The 25,192-nt window shown below is 43.8% G+C and overlaps 1 protein-coding gene across 2 annotated transcripts in view; it reads left to right on the plus strand.

Moving 5' to 3' along the window:
- The window catches only part of LOC133350352 (uncharacterized), a 207,207-nt gene that overhangs the window by 15,473 nt on the left and 166,542 nt on the right, over positions 1-25,192 (plus strand). For both annotated transcript variants that reach the window (XM_061564640.1, XM_061564641.1), the window contains exons 6-7: positions 9,937-10,062; positions 11,488-11,611. In XM_061564640.1, coding sequence (XP_061420624.1) covers positions 9,937-10,062; positions 11,488-11,611 — 250 coding nt within the window. The remainder of the gene's footprint in view (positions 1-9,936; positions 10,063-11,487; positions 11,612-25,192) is intronic.

Genomic DNA, 25,192 nt, shown 5'->3' on the forward strand with positions numbered 1-25,192 from the left:
CTTCTCAGTTGATAGAGGCAGGGCTCAAATCTTATTGGTGACTCTGAGCCAGTGGTGAATTTGTCACGTTAGCATGGTAGGAGCCAGTCTATTTACGTGTCGACAAAGGTGGTGCCTTACTTCATTGCTCCCAGAGAGGTAATGGCCTGAGTTGAGCCCCCTGCTCAGATTTGATCTTTCAGCAATCTGGCCATGAGAGACGTACTGTTATTCGAATCATAGACGGAGTCTGTCCACATTGGGATATGATGGAAGAATTACATAAATCTACATCAATTACTAGCTGTTGGTATAATATAATTAACAATGAATAATGCTAATGAAGTACCGGTGAAGACACTTGACGCCGAGGTGGAGGCACACGGATATTTATTCAACAAAGCTCGTATGTGACATACAGCACTGGAGGGGGTATCGGCCCCCTCACCCGACTAGCTAAGGATACTCTTCCTAGCTAAGTCCTAGCCTGCCTCACAGTCCTCCACTACTGGGCTAGGGGAGGCTACTTGGCCCGACACTGGTAAGTCGGGCCGGTACCCGGAGTCCCAGACCAGCTCTTAGAAGAGCACCGGCTCTGGCTTTCGGGACCACGCCGCTGGCTCGGTCCTGTTCGGCCCTGACAAGGACATCGAACGAGGGGAGTCCAGGGCTCTATCTAAGACGTCTTCAGTCTTCTTAGTTAACTATAACATAACTGCCCCCGAGCCCATATAACGTCCCCTTTTATACCCAACCCTCCTTGAGGGGTGGGGCCCCGGGGGATCATAACGCCAAACCAGCCCCCCCCAGGGTGTCTGGCTCGGACGTCGCAGAGGGCATCTCCCTGTGCACACACGTAGCCCCGCCCACTGTGTTTCTTTCCCATAGACTGCCATACATAACGGCCCTCTCTCTAACATCCCTACACTAATATAAAGCCTGATTATTGTGCAGCCTTGTACAATATTTGTCCCATGTTTGTGTTGATTTCTCACTTGCACACAATTCATTGATATACTCATTCACTCATTATTAAGTTTTACGCAAAAATTAAATGCTAATGCAGCTTTTAATCAACTCTACTTGAGGCAAAATCACAATATTTAGTCCTTGTTTACTGTTTTCTCAATAAAATCTGCAAAAAGCTTTGCGTCGTTAGATGCACAATCCATTTCGAAGAGGAGTGCGCGACTCAAAATCAGAATATTTATTGATCCTGGAGAAATCCTATGAGCTATCAAGCTCTTTTTCACATACGTCCAGTAGGTGCGGCTAAGAACGCTACAACCAAAACAAAAACACGCGATACTAGTGTGTTAGAGAAGAGCCCATGGAAGCTGATGCCAGCGATGTCACGACGACCGACCTTTGTATATCCACATGCTACGCGTAGGGCTTGCTTCTTAAAACTAAACAATGTTTGTATAATACCATGTAAGGCCCACTGAGCTCTATAGCTATTTTGCAGAAGCAACTTTGCAGCAAGTGATTGCTCAACGAAGTGGCTTATCATGTGGAAATTTATAGCAGCCAAATACTCAAAACGCGTGTTTATTATGAACGTGGAGGGAAACAACGCAGGACCCGGAAAAAAATCCACGTGACCACAGGGAGAACATGCAAACTCCAAATATACAGGCATCATGGTCGGGATCGAACCCACGACCTCTTGTATACCAGGCGAGTTAGTCAACATCTCACCACCAGGACACCCGGTTTGATTGCATTATGCTGAAACGGCATTTGTAAGTTAAACGTGTGCAGAGTGCACCCCCAAAGGGGGTCACGCGCCAATCACTCGGACACCTGTCACACATGAACACACACACTAACATATGTATGCACTATGTTACCTGTGGGATCTCACGAGTTGTCTTCTGCTGTCATTCATGCCTTTGAGCCCAATATTGTGACAGCTTACACCTTGGACGAACACTCAAAGCTTGTCTAATACAAATTATAATTAGCCATCAAGCTGTTAAAATTATGTAAATGAAATGTCAGGAACAAACATTCAAAGTGTCTACATTTCCAAATACCCATTCGGGTGTGCTCGTGTGTCTTTGTGCCCCAGAGCCAGTAGTGGACAATCTGCATTCAAAGAGCAAAAGCCACACAATCATTGCCCTTAATTCATCATTCATTGTGGGATGGTGGGCTGAGTTCAGCCATGACCAAGATTTTAACGCATGCAATTCTGATTTCGCTGGGCTCTTATCTCAGTATTGCTCCCCAGCCAGTGTCTACTCATGTTTTAGGCAATTTATGTTTCCTCTTTCTCTCCAGTATGTCAAAGACAACGTCAGCCTTTCATGAGCATTGCGTCTATGATATGTATATATGAGGCAAAATGGGGGATAGTTGCCTTTGTGTTGGTGTGAACCTGAATTGTCATGCAGATTGCACTGCATTGTTTACTTGGGCGGTGCGTTTGTTGACGATGATTAAGTTGCCGACGTCAGCGCAGGTGGCTTGCAAGTCATGTTGACTGCGCTGGGCTGATCTGAACCTACACCGACAGGTCGTCCTAAATCTGCCTCGTGCGTTTCGTGACGTCAAGTTTAACCTGGCGGCAATAATCTGACGTCAGAGAGATGTTTAACGTATTGCGATGATGCACGTCAGAGCACGCCTTATGACATCCAGCGAGTATGCACGCGGGGCGTAAAACATTCCTGCGTTTTGTGTTGCCAGGGCTGGATGGTTGATTGTTCCGGTGCATTTGTCGCTAAGCCAGTTTTGTTGTGTGCTTTCAGAGGCATCCAGTAACTAACAAAGCAAATGATGTTGTTGTCTGACGGACAATAAAACAAATCATGATGTCATTCACAAAAATAGTACAAGGGTTTTTTGTTTTTTAAATCTCAGTTGCTGAACGTAGACCTAAAGGTCTGTAATGCAATGTGGCGGACAGGTCAGGGCACTAATAGTACAGCAGATAACACGTAAATATGTTTGGTTAAGTAAGCTTACAGGAAACTTGCTCAATTCAAATAGCATACCAAAATCAAACACTATGGAAATACATGTTAAGTCTTACTCTTAAAATCACGTCGTTCCTTCAATTCATGGACGCTGATGAGGAGCACAGTATGGACAAGAAGAAGCAGCGAGTCTGGAAAAACAAACATTTAACAATGCAGGAGGCATCAATGCGTGGAGTTCAAGGGAGTAGTGATAAAAGAGAGATGAGGAAGCAACTGAACGATGGTGAGAAAGGCACTGGAACAAATCAGTCAGCCATCGGAACGTCGCTCAACTCAGCTGCATTACATTTTATTACGGCCAGCAGAGTCATGTAGAGGAACTATATTGTGTGGCAGTTTGACAGCTCAAGCAAAACATTACATATCCTGTAAATTAAAATACCTGGACAGATGTTGCTGTGGCAGAACATTTGTCTTACAATCAGAAGTTTTGGAGTTCAAATCCTGGCCGGAGATTGTGGGAATTCTATAATTGGTTCTTTGTGTCAAGACTTTCATCCACCAAAGTAATGTGGAATTTCCATTCCAGGCTCAGGTCTACCAATGCAGATGAGCACAGCCTCTAAACATATTCAAGTTTCTACAGTATCATACCAAATATAATAAAAAATAAAGTCATAATAATAATAGCCATTCACGTCTTCTTATTTCCTATGGCTGATGTAGATGCAAACCAACAACGACAATTTCACATGCAGGTGCTCAGGCCAGATAACCACGTCAGGAGCAGCAGCGGAGTGCACGGTCGCTGTGATGTCTCCTTCCTGTTTGCAGATCGGTGCATCGCACCTGGATGACCGCAGTCGCAACGTAGCAAATTAGCATCGGATCAAAGCGTTCCAGCCCTAAGGGGTTATCTTGACTCTTTCCCCAAAATATGTTCAAGCTGCTTATATTAAAAAAACAGATTCAGGGGGCCGGACAGATACAACATGGTGTTGGAGTTGAGAAGACTAATGTGTTACAAGTGGCCCTGAAGCTGAGTGGACTTCGCGATTGCTGCCACTCGCTGTGTCAGGATCGGCATCTCTGGAGGATGCTCATGAGCGATGCGGCGGGGCAATTGGAGGCTGCCACCCTCCAGCAACAGCAGACAGCAGTTATGGTCATGACCAGAAGCAGGGCATCTCATGCATAGACAACTGTAGGTGTCGCAGCTGCATTTTTCACAATCAAATAGATTATACATTTTCACAACATGGCCATTATCATGATATCAGTTTCTCATGATCAGAATCATAATATTGATTTGGACTGAAGAAATCCGATTAATTTTAAGTAGAGGTCACAATGGTGGGTCCTCTATGGTACATCCAGTGGAAATCGAAGAGCAGAATGATAAAGGGGGTTTAGTCTGTTTAGTGTTTCATTAGTAGCTGAACTATAGGTAGCGTCCCAATAGTCAAAAAGTGGTAGAATGATAGCTTCAACAATTTGTAGGTGCAATCTTATCAGAATACAATGTTTGTTTCTGTATAAAACCCCTCATTTTTATTTGAGAATGTGGTCAACATGTGGCTGGAATGTAAATTGTGAATCAATCAATAAACCCAAGTTTTTGAAGCACTATATTTGTTCAACGGTATTTTTCATATCCATAATAGGTTTAGGGAATTCAACTGAATTTTTGTTTAAAGAAAAGAACATGATATTCGTTTTTAGGGATTTAGGAGCAATTATAGTTGTGACAATTGATATTGAATTAATTCGAAATCATCTGGGAGATTTAGTTTGACTTCATTAGGATATTTATCGTACGCTAGCGTGACAGTGTCATCAGCAAAGATGTTTAATTCTGAGCGATTTAAGTTTAGTCGAAGATTGTTTAAATACATATTTTCATATTTGTGAATGAGATGTTATCACTGTGTACTTTTTGGGAACAGCCTGAAAGGTAACTATTAAACCATTTTATTGTACTGTCTGAGAATGTTAATCCTGCGAGTAGAATACCATGGTTAACAGTGCCGAAGGCTTTTGACAAGTCGACTAATAGCCCTGTATCCAGATTACTGAAGAGCACACTTAATAGGCCCATCATTACTGTGGTGGTGCACTAATCCTCCTGTGCAGGAGTTTATGACTTTTTAGGTAGAAGTTGATTTGTGATTGAAGGATGATTTCGAATATTTTCATAACTGGTGAAAGAATAGAGATTGGTCTATAATTAGTAGGGTCTTCTTTGGAGACATTTTAGACGAAAAAGAGCAGATTTCCGCTCTCGTAGAAATGTATCTTCGGTAAATGAGATGTTGAAAATGCGTGTGAGGAGTTTAGAGATGATGATGTCTCACCAAACGAGAAGTAGGGACGATGACTTTCACTCAAATTTATAGGGTCGGTGTGTCAACGATCTCAAAGTGCTGTACAGAAAACACGGTGGTGTATTTGGATACATTTTACTCTGATGTGTTTTGTCAAAGATAAGTCATGACTAATCCAAAATGATAATTAAATCTATTAACAATGTCTTGTTTTGTGAACAGTTATTTACCAATCAGTAAGAGTCTTTTTTTTAACTAGATTCGAAGCTTTTGTGACTGCAAGAATTACTATTTGGTTCTTTCGGTAAAGTCACGTAGAAAGGAAATACGGGGAGGATTTCCTTACAACTCACACTTAACATCTAATTTAGCAATCTTTGGGAGAACGTAATCAACCAGGCTATGCTTTAACTGTGTGTTAACCAATTCTCTGTGTTGCATTGCACTTCCTAATTTGACTAAATTTGTTTTCTCAAACTTCCTATTTCTCTCTCTAAATGTTGCCGTGCTTGTTTGTTTATAAGTCCATTGTCTCTTCTTCGGCCGCTATGGGCAGGAATTCCACACAACTCTCTCATTGTTCTCTACCCCAATCCCCCCTCCTTTCTCTCTGCCCCCCCCCCCCCCTCTCTCTCTATTTAAGGCCTCAACACAGAGGCGTTTTCTTTCTGTTTGTCTATGTGTGTGTCTCTCTCTGTGTGTCTCTGTGTGAGTCTCTCTCTGCTTGTGTGTCTGTCTATGTGTCTCCGTGTCTGTGTTTTGTCTCTCTCTCAAATTTAGCAATCTTTGGAAGAACGTGAATCAACCAGGAAATGTGTTGACTGTTGTGTTGGCCGACTCTCTGTGTTGCATTGCATTATATTTCTAAGCTTACTATGTTTGTTTTCTCATTCATTCTTACCTGATGATGGTTGCTTGTGTTGCAATCGAAACGTCGTATTCTATTATTATCGTATTTATTTTCTTTCTACGTGACTTTACCGAAAGAACCAAAGAGGTTTTGTTTTGTAAAGCATTTTGCTTTCCTTGGGGTTCAGGTGATTTGAATGTTTGCCAGAAGAGTCTTGTTTTTTTATGAATTTAGAATAGTTTGATGGTAGGATGAAAATGTTTTGTTTATTACGAGACTGAGTACATGTATGTCTCAGTGTTCAATAGGTAACTCACTCAGGGAGGTTGTTTGATGTCTTTTTGCATTAATTCAGGCTACGCTACGTGGCTAGTTTTCATTAATTCAGAGATGTTCGGATCAAACCATGCCGTACAATCACCCTTGAATTTAAACTTGTTTTAAGGGGGCATGTTTGTTAATACATTTTTAGGAATTGGCTCTTAAAATATGTCCAGCACTTTCACCATATCCCAGTCACAATGGAGAGTTCATTCGTTTGTTTGTTTCTCAATTTTCTTGTCCTGGTGATGGTCGGGGCGACAGGATATTGAGTAGGATGGTCCAGACCACCCTTTCCCTGGCGACAGACTCCAGCACGACCACACTATACACTACTACACTATAAACTACTTACACTACACTACTATACTCTACTAGCTCTGCATTACTGTGCATTACTACACAATACACTAGTATACACGAATACACTACTACGCTACTATACACTATACTATACACTCTTATACACATGTAATAAGCCTTCTTGAGACGGCTTCCGGAATCAGTCCTTTTTATTTTCAACTTCCACAGTTACACTTTACACACACTCTCCGTTGTGGCAGACAACGGGGAGAGGGCAGACTTCCCACCAAGTCCCCACCGCGCACGTGGCACCCAGAGCCCCCGTACGCGCGTGACTCCTGCTCTTGTCGTTCCCAAGTCTGCTCTCGATCGCTCTCTCTCTCTCTTAATCCCTTCGTCACGTGGTACCCCCCAGAAGTGTGGACTCGAGTCATGTGACTTGGACTCGAGTCATGTGACTTGGACTCGAGTCAGACTCGAGTCATGAATTTGATGACTTCAGACTCGACTTGGACTTGCATAACAATGACTTTGTCCCACCTCTGAGGTGTGGACTCGAGTCATGTGACTTGGACTCGAGTCAGACTCGAGTCATGAATTTGATGACTTCAGACTCGACTTGGACTTGCATAACAATGACTTTGTCCCACCTCTGGTACCCCCAGCCAATCCTCCATAGACAGCGTTGACCGTTCCCGATGGTTCCCTGTCAATCCCGGGACCACGCCTCTGATCCGGCTCCCCATTAGCTGAGGCCCCGAATGGCCAGGCCAATCACCCCTGCTAACATGCCGTGATCACGCCGAGGCCATGCTCCCTGGCTCATCCCTTATTGGCTACAAAGCAGGACCGGCAAGCCAATCCCCACGTGTACCCTCTATGGCTCTTATTACACACAGACTCCAGCTCTTCCTGGGGAATTCCCGGGCGTTCCCAAGCCAGCCGAGCGACATAGTCCCACCGGCGTGTCCTGGGCACACCCGGGGTTTTCGCCCAGTGGCACACGCTCGGTCGAGTTCCATGCGGAGTCTATCGGCGGGGGGGCATCCTTACCAGGTGCTCGAACCACCTCAACTGACTGTGAGGCTCTCTCGGATTACCGAGCTCCTCACCAGAGCACGGCGAGTGAGCCCGGCAACCTTGCGGAGAAACCTCATTTCGGACCCTTGTACCCGCGATATCAGCCTTTTGGGTCATTACCCAAAGCTCATGACCAAAGGTGAGGGTGGGAATGTCGATCGACCTGTAAACCGAGAGCGTTGTTCAAGAACTCAGCTCCCGCTTCGGCACGCTTTTAAATGATCGTTTTATAATGATTTTACGTGGTGTAATCTAATTGTCACGTTATTCTGATTTTATGTATTTTATTTCTCCGTGACTTTAGAGAACCAAAGAGTAATATCAGAAATTATAAATACATCTCTTTTAAAACAAATTTGTTTTGCCCGCAAGCTTTTTATGTAGTGATAGGTGGCACACGATGCAAACGCAACCTCGTCGCTTTTCATATTTGACATTTGGTATCGAAAAAAAATGAATACAAAAAAATAATAATGCATTAATGACTGCCGGCACACAATGCAGTGTTGTGCTAATACGCATCGAAGGCTTGCATGGGCCCCCTTGATGGCCAGAAACGGAGCCGGATGATCTTTTTTAAAAAGCCCCCATGAGAGAGCTCTTTAGAGTGCAGGCCACCTGCTCCCCTCTGCGTCCGCGTGTCATCTCCCACTCTCTCGCCTGCCAGCGCTTTGCACATCAAACGCGCGCGCAGAAGCGCGGTTGGTTTGACTCGGCTCTGCCTTCGCATCAAACTTTGTCTTCCTGCTCCTCCCACTCCTTCATATCATCCGCGGCGTTTTCAAGTGCATCACTCGTGCTCTTGACATGTTCCATGCGGCTGTCTCGTGCACAAAAAAAGTTTGTCTTGATTTCTCATCTCAAACTTCACCAAGTTGAGCCGCAGTGGCTTGGTGCTTCAATCAAAGTTTGCCATCTCTGTTTTGGTGGCCCAGAACCGGCAGTGAAAGAACAACTCCACATTCACATTACACTGGTCGTTGTCTTCATCGGCTGCTTTGCTTACCGCAAATGTATGATGGGCTGAGTTGATCCTTCACCCGGGATTTAAACTCATTTCCTTTCATGTGTGAATTCGGTGCTCTAACTACATATTTAGAGAGGTTATTAAAGGTTTTTTTCCCCCATACGATGAATGCATTTCTCACAAATGTAAAAAGCGCATGCTGAAAATGTTCATAACTTGCCCTCTTTCATTAAATAGATTACAGCATTATGCTTTAGAACTCGTGACCTTATAATAAAAACATCCGAAGAATAGCAAAACAGATTTGTATTCCTCTTGATTTAATTGCTGCTGGTGGGCGGTCACGTCATTAGATCTGTATAATTAGAACTTATGCAACTGCCTTCCTTTGATGCTATACCACTTTGATGAAGTACATTTACCCCTCAGAGGTTATGTTTACGTGTGTATTCATGCATATAATTCCTGGAAACATAATATCCCGACGTCAAACTTATGTGCAGCTTAATCCAAGGTTTAATTTAATGAGAGATGCAAGCAAAATGCTAAGGACTGTCATTTTATTAAATTGCCAAAGCAATGGCAGTACGAGCAGTTCAAATTTGTGGCTTTGGGTAACTTTATCTGAGCCATTTACCTCTGAAACCCCTCTGTCTGCTCGCCCACACGAATAATTAAAGCGCAAAACATGTGTCGATAACAGTGCCCTCAAGGGAACAAATATTAACACAAAATGTATTATATTAATAGAGACATCTCTATGTTATGATATTTAAAATAGAATATGTATTGACATCTGCTGTGAAATAGCTATGGAGAAGGGCTATTGCCTGAAGCATCATCTTTACCTATTTGTCTTATATATTTTCCACTTTTTGGAAGTTTTTTTGAAAAATTGTGTTGATTTATTGTTGTTTCTGCGTGTGCACCATTACCAATGCAGTACCACTAATTTTATGTTTTTTATGCTATCCGGACTAAGGGATACATTTGTTATTTTTGGTGTACACAAATCGGCTACATTTTGGTTATCTTGGCATCCCTACGAAGTGACGTGATATCCTCCGGAAACCTCTTGCAAATGAGAAGTTCAATCTCAAGGGATTTCACAGGCAACATTTTAATGAACAAACAAAAAATACCATCAAATTTAAAAGCTAACTTGCATTGCCTTGTTGAGTGCAGACCGTTCGTTCCCGACACACCGCTCGCTGATGGGGGAGAGCCCAGAGGCCAAGGAGGGCCGTGCAAGTCTCTTCAGGGTGCTGAGCGCCTACGCGCGCTACAACCCCCGCATCGGCTACTGCCAGGGTGAGTGGCAGCCGGAATTGTCACGCACGCTACGCACGCCGACTTCAGGCCCGCGAATTACGTCGGGCAGGGCTGCCGAACCCCGTCCGGTGTAACTGCGTCTAGTTTTTGCCGGTATGTTTAGCTCACCAATAATCAAGTTAAAAAAAGGTCCCGGTTGTCTCCCTCGCCGAAACGAACAATAGGTCAGCGCTTGTCTCCATTGACAGGCCGTGATTTACGGGCGGCAATTCCACATTGCAATTGCAGTGGCCGGTTTGTCCCTAGGACACGTTCATACCTTATCCAAATTTAAACTCGCAACCTTTAAATTTTGAGTCAAGTGCTGTGACCGGAGCACCACCTAGTCAAATTATGGTGTTGCCACTGAACAAAGACTTTTATTTGTTGTCAAGAGAATGGCCCTCAGAAGGAGATATCACATAGCTTATTCTGTGAGCCATTGAATGGGCCTATACCATTCACACACCAGGGTATGCACTTTCCTACGAGCATCATACAGAAAAGGTTTCTTGCATGTTAATACCTATTTTGGGTTCCCAGACACAAACTATTGTAAACTCACCAACATTTCTAAATTTTCAGAGATTAATTTAAGGCGACTTAAACCAGGTCGAGACCATCAAGTTTTACACTTGAGGACTCAGTTTAATAACAGGTGGCTGAAACCCACAATTTAACCCAAGCCTTAGTGTTGCCAGCTGTGTTATGACGACCGAGCTACATCAATCACCTCGGACCCCAAATATTAATTTAAGTCTAGGTTAGAAGAACGTCGTATTTACAAAGGTCTATAGGAAATATCACCACTGGTCTGCGGCTTAGAAATGAAATGAGTTCGGTCCCACTCTCAATTCAGCGGGAAGTATGCGTTGACTGTTTTTCGTCTTCCAAAGAAAGGGCACTTCACATTAGTTTTTCTCAGTTGTTTGTCTTAACACCGAAAACCTTGGACAAGTTTCGACTTCCCTGGCTCTAATCAGCATTATTCGGCTTATTAAACTAATGTTACTTGTCAGATGTTATGGAGCTGAAATATCCTTCAGCAGTCTGTGCATCAAAATATATTTTTTTGCAAAATACTGGTTAGAAAAAGATGCTTACGTGGTCTAATAGTTAGTACACTGGACTTTCAATCCAGTTGGATTCCATCTAAGTAATTATGTGCAGCCTCAGTAAATTCTAGGTGATAACAATGTAAACATATTAACAGGTTTGGGAGATTTGTGAAATAATGGATTAAATGCGACATCACATTGGCCATTAAAATTACAAAGGGAAAGACCTTGACGTGGTATTGTGGGAGGTCGTACGAATACACCACAGAAGGTCTGGTGTTGATGGATTCATGTTGCAATATTTCCATAGCCCCACGTGCGTCTTTAGGATTCATAGGATCCCTTGGGGTGATGTCTGCGGTTGCAGGCATGTCCTACCTGGCCTCCATGCTGCTGATGAACATGGTGGAGGAGGATGCGTTCTGGGCTCTGGTGTCACTGCTGGAGCGGCCCAAGTACCTGGCTGGCTTTTTCCATCGCTCCCTTGACAGGTAACACAACAACAACAACAACCGCCATTCGCCACTAAGTGGCGGTGACGTCACCACGACGCTTGTGCCAGGCCATGTGCACCTTGAGGCCACGTGAAGTGTCGAACGCCCGCTGGCAGGAGGTCACGGGGCAGACCCAGGTGCCACGGGTCGACTGACCGAGATGACCGAAATGACTGGCTGATGCACCACCTGGCTGATGCACCACCAGGTAACACACACACACGGACACAGCATCCATGGTATTATTATTATTACTCGTTTTGACGTCAGTGCCATTTTCTCCGTGGCGTGGTGCTAACGGGTGGAACAGAGCTCGGTGATGGGCAGGCAGCACGTCGTGGGTAAAGTGTGTAACGTGCTCCCACCTCTTCCGAGACGTCAGGCCAGCGTGGAAGAGAAGACCAAACACCCTCAATAAATGTAGCTGGACATTGTTGCCCTGACCAAAATTTCACATTGTATGGCTTTTGCATTGAATCACGCATTTACTGAAATTACACACATCATGGACATTTTAACGGCTTCTTAAAATATTAGCTTTCCTTCATGGATCATACACACATAGACAGACAGATGGATGGATAGACACAGACAAACGGACAGTGTATGACCAATCAGTGTCTATTCTATCACGTAATGGTGATCAAACGAATTTCTTCTTCCTGAACATTCAATGTTGTGTCACCAAAACCTTCAAAGGTGTATGACTATTCATATAGAATTTGAATGGCCAGTGAAAACGTATGTTTTGCACTGTTATCTATCCTTCTCATGCAGTTTACTGCTTAATTTTTTGTTATCGTCAATAATTAATAATATAGGTGACATTCACAAGCAAGATCAAGCAAACGATTTGGTGATGCTGCATTGTGGAAGTGGTGCCAAAGCACAACTAACATAACAGACAACAAACCCTACAACACATTGGTCAATAACCCTGTGGCCGTTAAAGGTGACCTAAATAATCGGCGACATTTAGGGCCAATGGCCCTTGTTTACAGCAAATAGAGAGGCCAGAGGGGTAGAGTGGATAGGAGTTGTGAAGTCGAGCCAAGGCCGAGATGTCGCTTTATTATGTGCCTTTCCTTTTACGGCCACAGTGTTATCGAAGAATGTGTTGAGTTTTTTATATTTATTCTCGAGCAAAATAAAGATTGGAATCCACCACCACGGATCTCCACAGGGTGCAGTGCTCTGGAGAGAAGAAGGTCAAGAGATATCCTCATTTATGCAATTTTGAGTCCCACTGGTCAGTTAATCTTTTTGGTACGTATTATTGTCTTGAATTATAAGGAGCATGGGGATTCAGAAAATGTTTCCCGTGAGTGGTAATTATATTGAAGCGATTCTTGCACTCATATTCCCCGACCCCCTTGGTAAAATCTAGTAGACTTGTGCGAGAAATTCTGCACCAGGTCAGAATGCCCCGGTGCCCATGCAATCAAGCGTGGAGACACATCGATGTTCATCTCCATTCACAGTCTTGAGCTAATGGGGGAAATTCTACATTCACATCGTGGGTAACAGTCGCTCCATTCTCCGTAAGACCGCCCAGTACCGATTTTATTGACTCCAGAGCACGTGGTGATAGGCTGAGTTTGACTGCCGACGAGAACTTGAATTCATCGCTTTTCGACTGTGATTTAATCATCACTTTGACCGCAAAGCCACCCAGCCATATTAAAATGATGTGAACAGTTGCGGGCGTGTTTAATTCAAGCTGGACTTTATACAGCAGGCGAGCCAAGTGTCTCGTTGGGTGATATCGCACAGCGCAAGAGTGATGGCACATATTGCGAGATGAAGTGCCGTGACTCACGCGACACACGCAGAGAACAAGCCGTCAGAGCTGGACACTGACGGAATTAAGCACGGAGAAATGTTTGAGATGGAGAAGCTATAGCGTGAATACATTCGCACTTTGCCCACATTGAATAGGTAAAGGTGCAGCCCTGCAATTGCTTGTACTGCTGGCAGAAGGACCTCCTATGGTGAGAAGCACTGGAGAGCCCTTCTGGTGTGTATTTTGGCCTCTTCTTCCACGGTGGGAGTTCTCACTTTTACCCCATCGCATGTGACCTATTGGTTGCCTGTGGTGTACTCAATGGTACTGCTGGGCAGACAGAGGCAAGGGGCATTTGAGAAACGGTTCCCATTGTTTCAAGTCCATGTGATGATGTATGTGGCGATGGTTAAATCCAGCAGGCAGCGTGCTTATATCACTGATGTTTAGCACCCTCTGCCTGTCGGCATACCCAGTCAATGCCATGGCTGGTAAAACCACAACTGCTATAAACTGGGAGCCATGGTTTATGTGGGACAAACATGAGGGTGTTTTTTTTACTATAGTTCACCAAACTTGGCAGTGTGTTGAATGATAATATACCTACGTGACTTTAATAAAAAAAACGAAAGAGTATGATAAAAAAAGGCTTTAACCTTTCTGTCAATAATACAGGTGTTAATATAACGAAACACCAACTATAAACTTATTACAGGGCATCAAGATTGCATTAACCACCCATGCTTGTGGCAAAAAGTGCAAACAAATATGCTTTGATAATGTATGCACTGTCCTCGAAATGTATTGGCCTACACCAGAGACAGCCTATGCCATGGCCTTGTCTCAGCGGTGCTAAACCAAAGGCTGCCAAATGGAGAGCAGTGCAAAGACAATGTAAACAGCAGAGTATTGATAGCTCGGGTTAAACAGTTATATCTAAGGGACTCTTTTTTCACGATCAATATATTGACCAATAAAAACAGGCTTTACCATTTCTTGCATAAATACAGGTGTTCAGGTGTTAAAAAGGATCATAGAGGTATGGTAAATGTGTGTTGGTAAATTGGTAACTCACTCGCATAATGCAGGCAGCTCCTGTTTTAAATGTACTATAGCGACAATGACTACAGTATCAGTTATAATATTAATTCACTTACGGTTGAATTGAGTTATTATTGCAGGGTTTGCTATGGTTACCTTTGATTCGATGCATGCATATATAGATGCAACCATCAGTGCTTGACCATATAAAATGGTACGCAGCAATGCACCCGGATAGGTGTGAGGTGAGATTTATCTTAGCGGAGGCAATTCACAGGCCCAAGTGGCATTGGAAATGCAGCTCAAAGCAAATGCCAGGTCCTATGGCTTCACCTCTGCCGTCTATTCCCTACCACAAATCACATGCCAAATGTCATTGAGGGCAGGAGTCCCTTTCGATCAGTCACTGATTATCTAAAACGTAAAAGGTGCAGCCCTGCAATTTCTTGTTCACGTCACTGTCGGTGGAAGGAACTCCACTGGAGGGAGCTCTAAAGACACCCTCTATGGCAATGATTTCTATCTCCACTAATGGGTCTTTCAAACACCTCTCTTGGCGAGCGTGAGTTGCTCAAACGTGTTAAAACACATGCCCTCGGGTGTGTTCTCTCCCATGGCTGCCACTTCATCGATAGTCTTGACTATTGGTGGTCATCGCGTCCAGCCATGTGTCCTGCCCCAAGTCCTCTTTCGTATCATAATGTCCACTGTACCAGCTTAAGTGGAAATACCAAAAGCATTCTTGGAAAGCAGATGTTAACTTTTGGAAGGAGGCACCTCTGTTACAGTTGTTGCCTGCAGGCACTTTTGGCCATGAACCAAAAGAACGTCGTAGGTTTAAACTTAAATCGGTGGCAGCTGCTACGGGCGTCATTCGAAAGTCGAGAATTTATGTAACTTTGCAATATCAGTGACTGGCAACACATGGAACTACACGCGTTGTGATGTCTCTCTTACAAACTCTCTATGCAACTCAATTCTGATCAAGTGTAGAAGGATCTAGTCGAGTGATTTACCACCAGTCGACAAGAGACTACCTAACCCTTTGTTCGCAAATCCCCTGCACGGTTTCCATGCCGCAGCCTGTGCCATCCCCAATAGGCGTTGATGCCACGAAAGTGGGCAGGGAACCACGGGTTGAGAACCAATGCTGTAGAGGGCATATTGGCCGACTCTTACAATTTAGCCAGATGTCTTGGGAGATATAAGGGTACCCACACCTTACTGCAGCAGACGCAACCTGCCGACCGACTGACTGATCTTATTTTACATACTCTTTGGGTCTTTCGGTAAAGTCACGTAGGTATAAAATACAATTTTAAACACATTATTTGGTAATACTGCGTTGGCAGTGCTGCACAAGCACGACTAACATAAACCACATACATTTGTCAATAACGCTGCCTTTGAAGGGAACATGTATTGGCGGGTGACGTTTCGGGAAATGGCTTTCATTCACAGGCACATAGAGAGACCACAGAGGTAGGTCAAAAAAACAACCCTCAGCTCATGAAGAAGACCTGCATAGTGAAAAGAAAAAACATGAAGATTGCTGTATAAACCTTCCCCTCTACCCCTTCCTTGCTGAAACAAACAAACGCGATGGTTGTGTTCTTCCATAATAGCTTCGCACGTGGAATGTGTGCTATGGATGTGTAATAAGGTCAGCGGCTAAAGTCAAATACAAAAGTGGGGTCAACGGTTAAGGGCTGCTGGAGGATTTTAAAGGCGCTTGCTGGGTGGTTGTGTTTCTCCGGAGTCCAGCAGCTCAAATGCCGTGCACTCTAAACGCAAGGGTAGGCGTCGCGTCACCGAAACGGTGCATTCACCACGGATGTTAAAATACATGGTGGTCGAACGTCCCAGTGAGCTGGCGCGATACGTAAACCCCCCTGCGAATTCATATCAGGGGGGCAGAGAAAACGTCTCTGTTTGCTACGACAAGTTTACTGATTTTAGTATTGGGTTTTTTTCTGTCCGTTTGTATGTGTGCATCTGTTATTCAAGAACACTGTGTTCTGCTGACTACATTTTCTGGAACAATTGTAAAAAAAAAGGGATGCTATTTTAGCGTAAATGTTAGCATCGTGCTAGACATGTCATCCAGAGGTTTCCCTTTCGATTGGATCTCCTGGTGCGGCAGTTGAAACAACGGTGCAAGCTTCTTAACTACCCCCTCCCACCACCTCTGTCTGCCTAGCAGTCTAACCACAGTTAGTTGGTGGGCAGGTCACGTGTGATGGGGTACAATGTGGTTGTGCTACCACCTCTTCCAAGAAGTCTGCCCAGTGTGCGTGCAAGAGGCGCTCCCTCTGGGTGGAGGTCCTTCCACCAGCCGGCGTGGAAGAAAGCAATTCCGCCGTTACCTTTTGCAATAGCAAAGTGAGCATTGCCAAGATGCCCATTGCCATGACCACTCCCAAGTCACTGGTGGAAATGTCACTTTCCTAGGATAGAGGTCAGTCTCCCACAGGACCATCATCCCTATAGATATCCCACAGAATAACATTCAAATAATGAATTTCCACCTCTGAGGGAATCATATTGACATTTCAACACGAAATATTCCAATTGTGAGTCATGCATCCATCCAGATACAATGCAACTGTGATCATTTATTTAACAACCTCCGAGATGTAAACATACTCCATTCAAATGTGACAGTTGTATGTGATATCGATCATCATCTACAATCGTCATGTAATATTTACACCGAGCCTCCCAGGTTGAAAGCATCACAATATGTTCCTGGATTAAATACAGGAATTACACACCCACGTATACCCGATCTTGTGACCTCAGGGGAACAGAGATTGACTTACGAAAGGAAAAAAAAACACGCATTGAGAAGTTGAGATAGTGAGCGACAAATACGTGAAGGAGATTAAGAACCGCCGATATGACACTACGCGATCAATTCCTGCTGCCTTGCGTGGGTTAATCATCCACTACGACAGTTTTACAAAGGCCTCTACTGTTGACAGTGAGTCAATTCATCTTTTATTTAACGACGTGAGATGTTGCCTCCTCTCTTGAAGATGACCGTCTTTCAGTGCAACCCAAGGCTCCATTTCTTTCGCCCTGCTATTCTCTCCCTTCCAGCCTCAACTCTTGTTATTCATTCCGTCTCTCGTGCCTCTCTGTGGACGTGCCATGAAGAAGTGTTCATTGCCAACATGTCCCTTATACACTGTATGTCCTTTCTATTAAGACTACAGTGGTATTGACAAATGTTGCTGTCAAGATAATGCCTCTAAATGCAATATACATTTACACGCTAGCTTTTTTTGTTTAAAGATGATGTATTTTGAGCTTATTTCCCACCGTAAATGGCCTGGTGTGTGTGTATATATATATAAATACATATTTGTTTTGGGTTTGACCACTTAGTAGTTTCATGCAAAAATGCGTGTCATTAGTCCTCCAACACTGTATAAATTTGTCACGTTTATAAATAGATTACATATATATATATATATGCGTGCAAGTGTATTGATCAAACTCTAATAGGCTCTTGTGGTATGCGATCTTCCATGACTGAATGTAACATCAAACATTGTGAATCTTCTTCAGGTTGTCAGCTCAGAAATCGAGTGAGGTTGCTTCATCGGCTGACTGTGCTCTAAGTATTTTCCGTGACATCACCAAGTGGCAAATAATGACTTAAAACTTCCGTGACTGCAAGAATTAATATTCTTGGTTCTTTCAGAAAAGTCACGTAGATGAGGACCGCTTGTGTAAGCGATCGAAACGTCGTGGGTTTTTTGCTTATGTTATTTAAAAAAAAAAATTAAATGTATTATTTTAATTTTATTTTAGTATTTTTATTTTCTGTCTACGTAACTTTACCAAAAGAACCAAGAATGGGACATTGGATCTTAAATTGGTTATTTCCATTTACTTGAGATGTGGACCTGGCTGCAGTTTAATGTCAATTATTACAAACATCTTCAAGCAAATCAATTTCAATGGACTTCCATTTTCAGTGGCTTTATTATAATATGTTAATTATTTACGATGATTGTTTAAAGAAGTCCATTTTAAGTTTACTTGCCTTGTGTGAATGTGAGTTTATTGCTTTCTTCCTGCTATTGCTTTATGTAATTATTGTATCACATTGTTGTTCCAATGAGTCCAGTTACATGATGTAAAATCGTTGTGTTTGTTCTGGCTTGTTGTATCTATATATATAAAATCGTGCATGTCTGTCTGTCTGTGTGTGGATTTCGGACCATATGCACTTTCATTGGACGGCGGTTGCCCCTGGCAACGGCTAGCGACACCTTCGCCGCTTTCATTGGACCTGGCAACGGTTAGCGACGCCTTCGCCAAGGGCTGCAGTTTCATTGGACGGCGGTTGCCCCTGCCAACGGCTAGCCACGCCTTCGCCACTTTCATAGGCTCCGTAAATAATTAAATAATAGCCATTACACAGTATTGTTCGAGCGCTGAGGGGGGGGGGGGGGAAGGCACGCCACCCGTACCCTGCCTCTGCCGGCTGGACAATTTTGGCGAGGCCGCAGGCTCTGCACGCTACTAGGCCTCGACACCCACCACGCCACTCTGAGGTAAATTCATCAAAGTTTTTCCTACTCTTCACTCCACCCCCACCACAATGTGTGCAATTTATATTACTTTTAAACCCAACGCGCCAACAATCGATTACTTAAATGTTCACTGTACAAATAGTCATTAAGCTGGGTCAGCGTACTGCCAGTCTATCATGTAGACTGTAGCCTGCGTATTAAACTCGGTGAGCGTACTGCCACTCTATCATGTACACTCTAACCTGCTTATGAAGCTGAGTGCGTGTACTGCCAGTATATAATGTGGACTGTAGCCTGGTTATTATAATCGATTCTTTATATGTTCTTTGTACAAATAGTCATTAAGCTGGTTGAGCGACCCCAGTTCCATTCCAACTCACGCCCACCACCGCTGACGATTATTTGAAACGGACCTGGGCCTCCCCTAGGTCGACTCAGCCTCAAACGCGTAACTGCTGTCGTGTGTGAACATCGTCACTGGGGAGACAAAGGCGGCCAGCCATCGTGGATCCAAGTCCCGGGCGAAGCCGGGTCATGTGTATGTGTGTATGTGTTTATGTGTATGTCTGTGTGTCTCTATGTATGTGTGTATGTATGTGTGTGTATGTGTTTGTGTGTATGTGTGTGTGTATGTATGTCGGTTTTTTTGTATGTCTTTATGCGTATGTCTGCGTGTCTGTATGTATGTGTGTATGTACGTGTGTGCATGTGTTTGTGTGCATATATGTGTGTGTGTATGTATGTGTGTGTATGTGTTTCTGTGTATGTATGCGTGTGTATGTATGTGTGTTATGTGTGTGTCTGTGTGTCTGCATGTATGTGTGTGTATTGTGTATGTGTTTGTGTGTATGTATGTGTGTGTTTGTGTGTATGTGTTTCTGTGTATGTATGTGTGTATGTATGTGTGTGTATGTGTTTGTGTGTATGTCTGTGTGTGTATGTATGTGGGTTTTTTTGTATGTGTTTATGTCTATGTCTGTGTGTCTGTATGTATGTGTGTATGTACGTGTGTGTATGTGTTTGTGTGTATGTATGTGTGTGTATGTGTTTCTGTGTATGTATGTGTGTGTATGTATGTGTGTTATGTGTGTCTCTGTGTGTCTCCATGTATGTCTGTGTGTATTGTGTATGTGTTTGTGTGTATGTATGTGTGTGTTTGTGTGTATGTGTATGTCTGTGTGTATGTATGTGTGTGTATGTGTGTGTATGTGTTTGTGTGTATGTGTGTGTATGTATGTGTGTGTATGTGTTTGTATGTGTTTGTGTGTTTACGCTCGCATTACACAAATGTGTTGCAGGTCTAAGGCGTTCCTCGCGCAGCATTGCCGCTTTATTATTTCAGTCGTTTACTGCCGTACGCACCCTGAAAGTCGTGTGTGTCTGCAGCAAGCGCGTGTATGTGTACCTATGGACGCGCGCGCGTGTGTTGTGTAGGGGGAACGGTAGTGTAGTGCTTAACGTGCTGTCTGTGTCTGTGTGTGTGTGTCTGTGTGTGTCTGTGTGTGTGTCTGTGTGTGGTGTGTGGGGAGCGGTAGTGTAGTGCTTAGCGTGCTGTCTGTGTGTCTGTGTGTGTGTGTGTCTGTCTGTGTCTGTCTGTGTGTGTCTGCGTGTGTCTGTGTGTGTGTCTGTGTGTGTGTCTGTGCGTGTGTGGTGTGTGAGGAGCGGTGGGTGTAGTGCTTAACGCTACGCTGCGCTACCAACCCGGCGAACCGAGTTCGATTCCCGCTCACGGCCACCACCGGTGACGATTATTTGAACCTCCCCTAGGTCGACTCAGCCTCAAACGAGTAACTGGTGTGGCGTATTAACATCGGCACTGGGGAGACAAAGGCGGCCGGGCGTGGTGGATCCAAGTCCCGGGCGAAGCCGGGTCATGTGTATGTGTGTATATGTTTGTGTATGTCTGTGTGTCTGTATGCATGTGTGTATGTATGTGTGTGTATGTGTTTGTGTGTATGTATGTGTGTGTGTATGTATGTGGGTTTTTTTGTATGTGTTTATGTGTATGTCTGCGTATCTGTATGTATGTGTGTATGTACGTCTGTATGTACGTCTGTGGTCGCCGGGTTCATAGCTGCGCTATGAACCCGGCGACCCGAGTTCGATTCCCGCTCACGGCCAACACCAGTGTCTGAACCGGTCCCGGGCCTCCCCTAGGTCGACTCAGCCTAAAATGAGTACCTAGTGCGATGGGTAAACATCGCCGCTAGGGAGACAAAGGCGGTCGGGCGTGGTGCTGGCCACCCACCCCCTCGTGTGCCGTGCTGGCCTTCATAGGTGCTCGCTAACAGCACTTGCCCCTACAGTCTGTTAAGGCTATAAGGGGGATCTTTGTATCTTTGTTTTGTGTTTGTGTGTATGTATGTGTGTGTCTATGTATTGTGTGTATGTGTTTCTGTGTATGTATCTGTGTGTATGTATGTGTGTTATGTGTGTATATGTGTTTGTGTGTATGTGTGTGTATGTATGTGTGTGTATGTGTTTGTATGTGTTTGTGTGTTTACGCTCGCATTACACAAATGTGTTGCAGGTCTAAGGCGTTCCTCGCGCAGCATTGCCGCTTTCTTTTTTCAGTCGTTTACTGCCGTACGCCCCTGACAGTCGTGTGTGTCTGCAGCAAGCGCGTGTATGTGTACCTATGGACGCGCGCGCGTGTGTTGTGTAGGGGGAACGGTAGTGTAGTGCTTAGCGTGCTGTGTGTGTCTGTGTGTCTGTGTGTGTGTGTCTGTGTGTGCGTGTGTGTGTGCGTGTGTGGTGTGTGGGGAGCGGTAGTGTAGTGGTTAGCGTGCTGTCTGTGTGTCTGTGTGTGTGTGTCTGTCTGTCTGTGTCTGCGTGTGTCTGTGTGTGTGTCTGTCTGTGCGTGTGTGGTGTGTGAGGAGCGGTGGGTGTAGTGGTTAACACTACGCTGCGCTACAAACCCGGCGATCCGAGTTCCATTCCCGCTCACGGCCACCACCGGTGACGATTATTTGAACCTCCCCTAGGTCGACTCAGCCTCAAACGAGTAACTGGTGTGGCGTATTAACATCACCACTGGGGAGACAAAGGCGGCCGTGCGTGAGTGGTGAGGGAGGGAGAGTGGTGAGGGAGGGAGAGTGGTGAGGGAGGGACTCAGCCGCAAAACGAGTAACTGGTGTGGCGTATTAACATCGCCACTGGGGAGACAAAGGCGGCCGGCCGTCGTGGATACAAGTCCCGGGCGAAGCCGGGTAGTACAGCTAGTTAGCTACAAAAACCTACATTTCATATATTTTTTTTGTTTAAACCCCAATAGCACAAAAGGCCACATAGTTGAGCAGGCGAAGTAGTAAAGTTAATTATTGTTAGCGAATATTATATTGGAGGATGTTATAATAATCCGTTAAATGTCTATTTGGATGTAATCAAGGTAAGCTGAGGCTATCACACACCCCACCTCCCGTGGCCCTTTCTTCTTGTCACACGAATGTGGAATTTCCACCACTGGATCAACACCACACATGGAAATTAGCACCACCGGGTGCTTGAGCAATGTAGACACTATGCTGCTAAAGCTAACAGCAGTAAACGTTGCACCTTTAATTAATAGGACAATTCGTTAACGAGGCCCATCTTAACGAAGCACTATTCACAAGAAGAATGTAAATGTTCTTAGGTTTTTTCGGTAAAGTCACGTAGGTAAAACATTAAAATTAATAAAAATAAAATAAAAATCACGACGTTTCGGAGGCAACACAAGCTTCCGTCTTCAGGTGGAACCGTCACAGCCACGACAGCTGTATCAAGTAAATGAGAGATTGCTTTATACAGCTATCGTGGCTGTGACGGTTCCACCTGAAGACGGAAGCTTGTGTTGCCTCCGAAACGTCGTGATTTTTATTTTATTTTACTTTTATTAATTTTAATGTTTTACCTACGTGACTTTACCGAAAAAAGCTAAGAATATGAATCCTTGCAGTCACGAAAGCTTCCAATCTAGAATGAATGTAAATGATTCACGAGTCTTTTAACAAAAGCTCTCACAGCCATTCATTGCTCGGTTCTTGCCAGTTCACTGAGGATCGTAACGATTCGCAGTGCCCTTTGACGGTGATTTGTCCATAAATAGGTAGCCAACCTGTCAGTTTACATAATATGCACCCTAACCTGTAGTGTGTGTTGTGAAAATACGTTCAAGGCTAAATCTATTTTATTATTTGTTACGTAACTGACCCCCAACTACGCGTTCATCTTGTGCTGAAGGCACTGCTACTTGTGGGAAGCTCATAAGAAGGATGCAGTGGGTGCTTTCCAGTTTAGGTTTGTTGCTGTACATATATAGGATAAAGGTGCAGCTCTGAAATATCTTTGTCACATCACTGCTGGCGGTAGGGCCTATATTAAAGGGAGCTCTAGATGGCATTTTGACTGACCAAAGCCAAGAAGCTCGACTCAGCCTACCATCCCTCTGGGGTCGACATAAATTAGTTAAATTTCGTGAGAAGTGTGCAGTGTTGTTATATTCAGAGAATGACATCCATCATGACCATGTGGCATTTCCACCACTGTGGCATTTGCACCACGGATGTTCTCTAATGCGAGACAGGGTGTCTTGGTCTGTGTTCATGCTGGTAGGTTCCATGCCTGAGGTTTTGACTGTGGAATTATTAGCATAAGAAGATTAGTATTACACATCTGCTCGGTATAAATCGACCCAATAGATTAATATTCTTTATTCAATCTGGATGGTCATTGCACCATTCCTCCTGCTGTCTCAAGAGAGTAGCCAAGATATGACACTGAATCATTATTATTATTATTTACTATGTATGTATGTTGAACTTATTTTGCACCGTCCGTAGCCAACCGTGCTAATAGGAGGTGCGGGGGAAGGACAACTACTACTACTACTTCTGTGTGTTCGGCACATTAGAATAATCGTTTCTGAATAGATGTGGTTATTTTCTTAGTTCATATTTACAGCCAACACTATCGTATAGTAAGTTCAATTTGAGAATAGGCTAAATAGGAAGGCTGTTGTCGGGAGTGAGGTTTTGTAATTGAACATTAAGTAGATTTTTTTAAATCTGTGGCATTGGGGTTACCACCTCACATGATATGAATCTGACAGTATGATCCCCAGAGCAATTTTGCTAACCATCGGTTTATCCTCATCAATTTTCCATGCACATCTTTTTTCAATACTTTGATTCATACGTGGAATGATTTACCAAAGGAACATCGATCACTATCAACCATCGTTTACTATTTTGCTGAGCATGGCCATGTAGGGAGGTCTACTGTCATCGTTCTGTGGATATCCTGACCCCTGCCACAGGAATGTATAACTTCCACCAACGGCTCAATGTCACCAGTGCAATTGAGTACCGCCTCAATGCGTGTTGAGTCAGGAGACACGTCGACTTAGGACTCCATTCTACTCATTTAGTAGTAATAATATATTATTAATAATATGATACTGTGAGTTTTTAGTCAGTGAGGCGTCTGTTGCTTTGGTAGTGGGTGGTTATAATGAGAGTTGTGCAAGTGTGAGGAGATAAATAAATACGTTTAAAACAAACAAAAAATCATCCTCTTATTGCTTGCTCAGCTTCAACTGTATTTCACTTAACCACGGAGTGACCAGAGTACAGTGGATCATGTTTAATTCATTCACCAACCTCTTTTGTTCTGTATTGTGCCGATCCTGTGCATTGCATTGTTGTTGAAGAGCATACATTCGATATACGGTAAAACAATAATCCCATTAAAAAATATCCATCTCATGACTCACCGATTGTGAGGCAAATCACTCCAACAATGGCACAAAATCGGAAATGTTTTACTTAAAAAGTTCACCCCAAGCGTTGAATGCATGTACGGTGGTCTGAATGCACCAGGTCGTAAAAAAACACGCCTGATATTAGATGCACTCAAAAGAATGAAAATACAATCTCTAATTTCGGAGATAATCATTTGCAACCTGATCCCCAGGGATTGCCGGCACATATCAACGTTTATTTGGCGATGCTCCTTCATCTGAGTGAAATGTTAGCATTTATATTTATATAGTGTACGCAGTGCTGGATTAAGCTAGTGCAGGGCCTGTAGCATTTGTTATAAAGCAGCCCTGAATTTAAAAAAGCACGTAAATATTAAAACACAAAAATTTTACTTGCATAGTGAAGTAATTGTATTGTTTTATTTTCTATGCAGCCAGATAATACGACAAATCTCTAACCTTGAATA

The sequence above is a fragment of the Lethenteron reissneri genome, chromosome 33, assembly GCF_015708825.2.
Source record: "Lethenteron reissneri isolate LAM-NWPU_2019-01 chromosome 33, ASM1570882v1, whole genome shotgun sequence".
In the NCBI taxonomy this organism is placed as follows: Eukaryota; Metazoa; Chordata; class Hyperoartia; order Petromyzontiformes; family Petromyzontidae; genus Lethenteron; species Lethenteron reissneri.